At 38.5% G+C, this 6,799-nt stretch overlaps 1 protein-coding gene across 1 annotated transcript; it reads left to right on the top strand.

Annotated features, from left to right (window-relative positions):
* The first annotated feature begins 212 nt into the window (after window positions 1–212).
* SPINK14 (serine peptidase inhibitor Kazal type 14 (putative)) lies at window positions 213–6,381 on the top strand. Its single transcript, XM_077138066.1, has 4 exons — window positions 213–282; window positions 1,159–1,202; window positions 5,208–5,344; window positions 6,274–6,381. The coding sequence occupies exons 1-4, from the start codon at window positions 213–215 to the stop codon at window positions 6,317–6,319; spliced, it is 297 nt and encodes a 98-aa protein (XP_076994181.1). The 3' UTR covers window positions 6,320–6,381.
* Window positions 6,382–6,799: the final 418 nt, after the last annotated feature.

Genomic DNA, 6,799 nt, shown 5'->3' on the forward strand with positions numbered 1-6,799 from the left:
ATTTGTGACTTATCAAGTTTTAACTTTTCCTAAGGTTTGTTCTTGGGAAAGGGTAGGATAGGCCTTCTAATGGACATGAGGAGTAGTCTGGAGTTGGATATTAATTTCAAAAGTGGTCTTAATATCCTGATTATCTCTTCTTTGATTGTTTGGAGGGCAACACCCTGAGACAGTATCTCAGAGTATCATCCGAAGGATAAACCAGGTGGAAAATGGCCAACTCCTTCTCAGCACTCTGCTCACTTTTGTTCTTCATCCTGATACATTCTGTGTTACCTTCTGGTGAGTAATTTGGCTGATCCTGGCTGGCATGTAAGCTTTCCTCATGGGTTCTGGCATTGTAATCTAAAAGAGTACATTTGGAAGTTCTTTTTTATTTCTTCAAATGGATCATTTTGCCATATCTCTATAGCTACATATAGAGAGAAACATAGTGGTGTGTGTCTAAAGATTCTGGACTGGTGGGAAAGGGCCTTAGTTTTCCCATCAATTACATGCAGATTATGAGACCTAACTCATGGCGGCAGGGTTGGGTGATTCGGTGAAGTAATAGAAGAAAATGACTGGCAATATGCCTATACCAAAGCACATCTCAATAATTCAGAACTTCTGAAAATGCATTGCCATATATTTGAGAGAATCACTATCCTTTGTGTCCTCTTCTGGAGACGATGTCATGTAGAGAGTGATAAAGAGACCTAGTCTCAAGGAAATCTTGAGTTTTCAAATATCAACCATGAATTATTGGATATTATATAAGCAAGTGTCTTTTCCCTCTCAATAAAATATGGGGATTGGACTACAAGATCACTTTAAAGTTCTTGCATCACCTGATTTCTTTCATATGCTGGCTACCAGCTCTGAATCCTCTAAATCCCAGACTAATTAGTGTTTATCAAAAAACTACCTGATATCTGTTAGACTGGACTGGCAACGTTTATGATACATCTAGATAGTCCTCTGCTTGTGCCTATCAAGACTAGAAGAGTTGTTCTATCTTTTTGGAAAAAAATGAATGAATGTGTGTATAAATGAAATGCTTTTCTGAATTTTTGAAAACTTCCTTGGCAATAAATTATGAAACTTCTATTTTGTTAGTAGACTAAGCTGCAGCTTTCTAAGGATTAGAAATTGTAACTATTTTCTTTTATGTTCTAGTTCTAGGACCTCGACATTGGTGGCCACCACATGGAAATATAAGGGTAATCTCCCACACATTTCCTTGAACTGAGATTCTAATCTGAATTTTCTTTGGAATTGCTATTTTGGAATCTCACTGCAGCAAGGTTGGCTGTGACATTCTCAAAGGTCCACTGACACGAGTGGCTAGAAAACTGCAGGCACAAGAGTGCAGGGGAAAGTGATCCAAACTGGGAACTAAGTTGAGATCTAGTCATGTGCATACCAGAAAGCCTTGTGTAGTATCTGCTACGTGGTTATGAGCATTGACAACTGCCAGGCCCTTAAAAATCCAGACAAACTTGAACATCACATGGTTGCTGCTCCTAAAAAGCTCGCATTTTTGTGGAGGGACTGGCTCGAGGGAGTGCCCATAAATACCCTGAGATGTACAGAGAATGCCTATGTGAGTTGTGAATAAGGAAAGCAAACTCTGGGCTATGGATCAAGGAAAATGTACAGGAATAGGAAATCTCTGAACAGGGTCTCGAATTACGTTTACAACTTGTAGGAGGGCAAAAGAAATGAAACCCCTTATTTTTTTTGTTGCCTAGCTCTCTGGCATTGAAAACATTGTGAGGTCAATAAATCTTTAATAAATAAGGGAAAAGATGAATGAGAGATTATTCTTTTAATTTTTATGTAGATTTTATGTATCGCTGTAATCTTTCACTTGAGAATTTACACTTTAAACTTCTGATTCATTAGTAAATTAAGGGATATTTCTTCTTGAAAGTAAGCCAACCATGAGCCGACTGGTGAAGAAGATATTTTGAGGGTGACGGTCCCTTCTGGGAATCCATGGGTTACAATGTAGAACCTGCCTGAGGCTACACCTCCAGTGCAGAATTTGTTTGGGATTTTTTTCTCTGGTCTCACGGAGTTCAGTCCTAGAATCTTCACCAGAAGGTTGCCTGTGAGAGGAGTTCTCCCCTAGCCTATCAAATCTGTAAGCGTTTTCTCATTCTTACTTAATTTAAGAAATATTTATTAATTGCCATACTGTGCCCTGAATATACAATATTGAGAAAAACAGACACATTTCTTTTTCTTTTGAAGTTTATAAGTAGCCAGAAAAAAAGTAAGGAAACCTGTGATTCATGGCAAATTCTATAAATAAAAGAAGTAGGACACCGTGCCAGTTTGAAACTATTATGTACCCCAGAAAAGCCATGTTTTAATCCTAATCCAATCTTGTAGGACCAGACCTATTGTTTAAGGTGGGTAATTTTGGTTGTATTGTTTTCATGGAGATGTGATACACCCAACTGTGGGTGTGCCTTTTTGATTAGATGGGTTGTGACTCCACCCTTTCAAGATGGATCTTAATTAGTTTACTAGAGTCCTTTAATGGTGAATCCTCAGATGCAGATATTTGGAAAACAGTTGCTTCAGAGCTGACAGAGATAAGGGTGTTTGGAGATGCTGGGAGTGCCAACAGAGAGAGCATGTGCCTAGACACAGGCAGAGCCCAGATATCACCAAGTGCCTTCCCATGAGATGCTAAGCAAGCCAGAACCCAGAGCTGTGTCCCAGAAGAGCTAAGTGAAGGCCTAGCAATGCTTAGAGAGGAAACCAACAGCATTAGAACCTGGAAGCAATGGAATTGGGAGCAGTGATGCACAGATGCCAGCCATGTGCCTTCCCATGTGACAGATATCTGTCTTTCTTGAGTCAAAGAATCTTTTCCTGGATGCCTTAATTTGGACATTTTTTTTTTTTTGGCCTTAGAATTGTAAACTTGTAATGAATTCTCTTTATAGAAGCTGTTCTATTTATGGTATATTGCATTCTGGCAGCTTTAGCAAACTAATACAGATGCTGAGATAGAGAATGTCCATTGAAGGTAGAAAACTACTATAAACCATGTGATGATGGGCATCTAAGGTGAAAACTGAAGGGTAAAGAGGTGCCACCCAAGTAGAGAGGTCTTTATCTAGTTGAGTCACTGACTGAAGACTTCTGTGATTGGAGCACAGAGAGGAGGCAGAAAGGGCAGATGCTATCATTACTGGACCAAGTGGTGATGCACATCCTATTTGAGAAAAAAAAAAGCTATATTTATAGGTAGAAACTATTTCTTGCTCTTGTATTTAATTATTCTATTTTAATTCATATTGAACTCTATTATAACTCACTTAGTCTATCCATTTTGCAAACACTGATAGACTGATGACCAAGTGCCAGGACCTGTGCTGGACATAGGGCACCCAGTGGTTAGCATCGTCATGTACAGACCTTATTCTTGAGGGCTTGCAGTTCCTGTGGGGATATGGCATTAGTCAAATAATTACACAAATGCTGTATTACAAACTGATGTGAGGTAGAAAAAGAGATTGGGGTCTTTTGATTGTATTTTGAGAAATATTTCTGAGAAAATATTTGAGTACAGGAAAAAAAAATGTGGGTGTAGAAGTGATTAAGACAATCCAGAAGAGTCAGATGAGGTAGGAACATGGGGCAATTGGGAAAATAAAAACATAAAACCTAAAAGGGCAAAGAGCAACGTGTTATAATTAAGGTTGAAAGAGTTAGGAGGGTTGAGGTTATATTGGGGCTTTTAGATTTTTTTAATGTTCAATTAGGTGTAATGAAAGGGTCATAATTAAGGGAATAAAATGTAGAAACTAGAGAAAAGGGAATAGATGTAGTGGAGGGATTGGTCAGGCAACAGACATCAAAGAGGCAAATGATAATAGCCTGGCCATGGTGGTTGGGGTGGAGAGGAAAGAAGGAAAAAGAGTTAAGTGCAAACATACCCCTGTTTTTCTGATATTCCCAGCCAACACTCCCAGCTTATATTGCTTGAGGCACTTTACATGGTGCCTAACCCATGGCACTCATAGAGCTCCTGAGACCACCATCCCCAAGCTCCATCATCCCAGTCACCTTGTCAAGTCATTACTGACACCAGCATTGATATTGACACAGAGCAAGGCAACATACATTCTCCATAGAGACAGAACCAACAGAATATATTTATATGTATGTATGTATATATATATATATATCTATGTGTGTATATGTGTGTGTGTGTGTGTGTGTGCAAGACTTATTTTAAAGTATTGTCCCATGCGATTATGGGGACAAATTCGGTGGCAGTCTGGAAGCTGGAAATTCCAATAAGAGTGATGTTGTAATCTTAAATCTGAATTTTTAAGTGGAAGTCAGCAGACTGGGAGTTCCAGTAAAAGTTGATGTTGACATTTTGAGCCCAAAATCCATAGGGGAGGCTAGCAGGCTGGAAACTTAGTGAGAAGTAGAGGGCATAGTTTTGAGGCTGAATTCTTTTCTTCTTTCTAGAACCTTCAACCTTTGTTTAAGGCCTTCAACTGATTGGATGAGACCAACCCATATGATCAAGGGTTATTTGCTTAAGTTAAAGTCAGCTGATTTGCAGTTGCTAGCCCCATAAACAAAATTCCTCCATGGCAACATTTAGGCTAGTGTTTAATCAAATGACTGGACATCATAACCTAACCAAGATGACATCACACCTAATAAATGAGGGAGCTGTTGTTCTAAATGATCTCACATTTCACAACCTCAAGATTGAAGGTGACTTGGGAATTTTGAGAGTGGATAAAATGTGAAAAAAATATTTTAAAATAAGGTTTATGGATTTCAGTAAAGCATATTTTCCATGTCTTGGACTTCAGTGTCTTTAGCTGAATTGGCAAAGAAACTGTCTAAGAATGTTCCAAGATAGAATAATCTTGAATAAAGGAAATTGAGAGAGAAGCTAAATTTGTCAGATAAATTATCTACTTATCCACTCTTCCTTTCCCCACTTATAACAGTCCTCTGTTCTCTACCACGGAGAAGGGCCTGACAATGAGGATATAAGATTGTTATCAGATGGCTACACATATTCTGGCCCCAATGCTATTGGAGGTAGGAGCCATGAGAGCTTTTGTGTGACTGAGAAATGGAACTGACTATGTTTAGATTCTTCTAGTAAAGTACAAAGTTGACTACCTGACTGTGGGGGTGATTCTAATTGTATCAATCTTTCAACTCAATTTCAGGTGAAATGTCCATATAAGAAAGTAGACATGAGTTGGTACAGTGGAACAGTGAACCCTTGTCCAGGTTTAATTCAACCCATCTGTGGAACCAATTTTATGACCTATGAAAACCCTTGCATCTTGTGTATTGAAAGCTTGTAAGTACTATCTGGGGAAAAGAAGAGAACTATAAATAAGCTCACTCTGCAGCAATTGCTATCTACCCCTCCCCACAAGCACATCAGCCATGAAGCAAAGAATTTGTTCTGTTTATACAGATAATGAATCCCCACACAGAAAAGCAGGTTGCCAAGAGAAAGCTCAATTGAGTAGAAAGCAGTCCCTTATTGTACTGAATGGTATTCCTCAAACCCTTTCTTCTTTTGAAGCCTTCAGTATTCCCATATGCCAAGGATTGGTTTCTACTTGAAGCCCTCACATATTCTTTTGAGTCCTGAAATTTTTTGATCTTCAAAAAATTTATCTTCATTCCCTCATGGGTCTGAAATTCAGAGCTAGGAAAAGGGGGCTGCAAAATTTGTGTCCCTCACTTAGACCTGGGGTTTAGTATTTGGAATTTAAAACACAGATCTCAGTGATTAGACAATGAGATCTCACAAAACCATGGCTTCAGGCTTGATCCTTGTATAAGCCAGTGAAGTTCACAGGGAGAAAAATTTTCCTCATGGTCTCATACTGGAGCCCGCAGGCAAGCAATCATTTTGTAATTTTATGCAAGTCACAATGACAGGAATGTGTAAACCTCAGCCATTCCCACTGAGTAAATTAGCCAAAGGGTGGGAGTATGGATAGGATAAAATGGGCATCAGTATGCCTTGCCTCACATTTCACAATCTCCAAACTGATTAAATATCTCATTATCAATTAAATTTTAGCATATATCATGGTATCTTTAGTGACGACTAAGAAACATGGAAAGAAAACTGGATAGGAAGTCAAATGACTGAACATTTATATTCTGATTATTATTTTTCTCAATAGAAGATAGGGCACTAGAAAGATTATTTTCAAGCATCTTTGAAACTCTGACTCTACTATTTAATGAAATGTTTATTCTGACTCTTAGGAAGTCTAAGGGAAGAATTAGGTTTCAGCATGATGGAATATGCTAGCTGAGTGGACTTCGAAGTAGAAGAAGGATATCTTCTTATGTTTTTTTTTTTTCCATCACCACCATCCTCTTGTCCTTCATCTTTCCTTCACCCCTTTGCATGTTGTTTGGTGAGGCAGAACCACACCTGCTGACCTGGGAGGAGCAGATAGCTGTTAGAAGCTCTTCCTTCTTCAACCCCTTCCCTTACTGAATCACTGTCTTCCATATTCTTCCTAATAAAAAAAATTCTAAAAGTCTGATTTCAGTTGGGTCTCAGATCAGTATCTCAAGTCTCAGTTACAGAACAAATTGAACATTTGAGCTGAGGGTAAAAGATAAACAATTAGATTAATTACCTCTCTAACAAGGTGAGCAATGGAGTAAGTAGGAATGTATTGAAAGGATTTTACGTTGTCTTCCAAGAAACATGACAGAAATTTCTCCCATATTCTTTTGGCATGTTTTTAACTAATTGATAGGGACCATTGAATATTGTGCT

This window comes from Tamandua tetradactyla, chromosome 20 (genome assembly GCF_023851605.1).
Source record: "Tamandua tetradactyla isolate mTamTet1 chromosome 20, mTamTet1.pri, whole genome shotgun sequence".
Classification (NCBI taxonomy): Eukaryota; Metazoa; Chordata; class Mammalia; order Pilosa; family Myrmecophagidae; genus Tamandua; species Tamandua tetradactyla.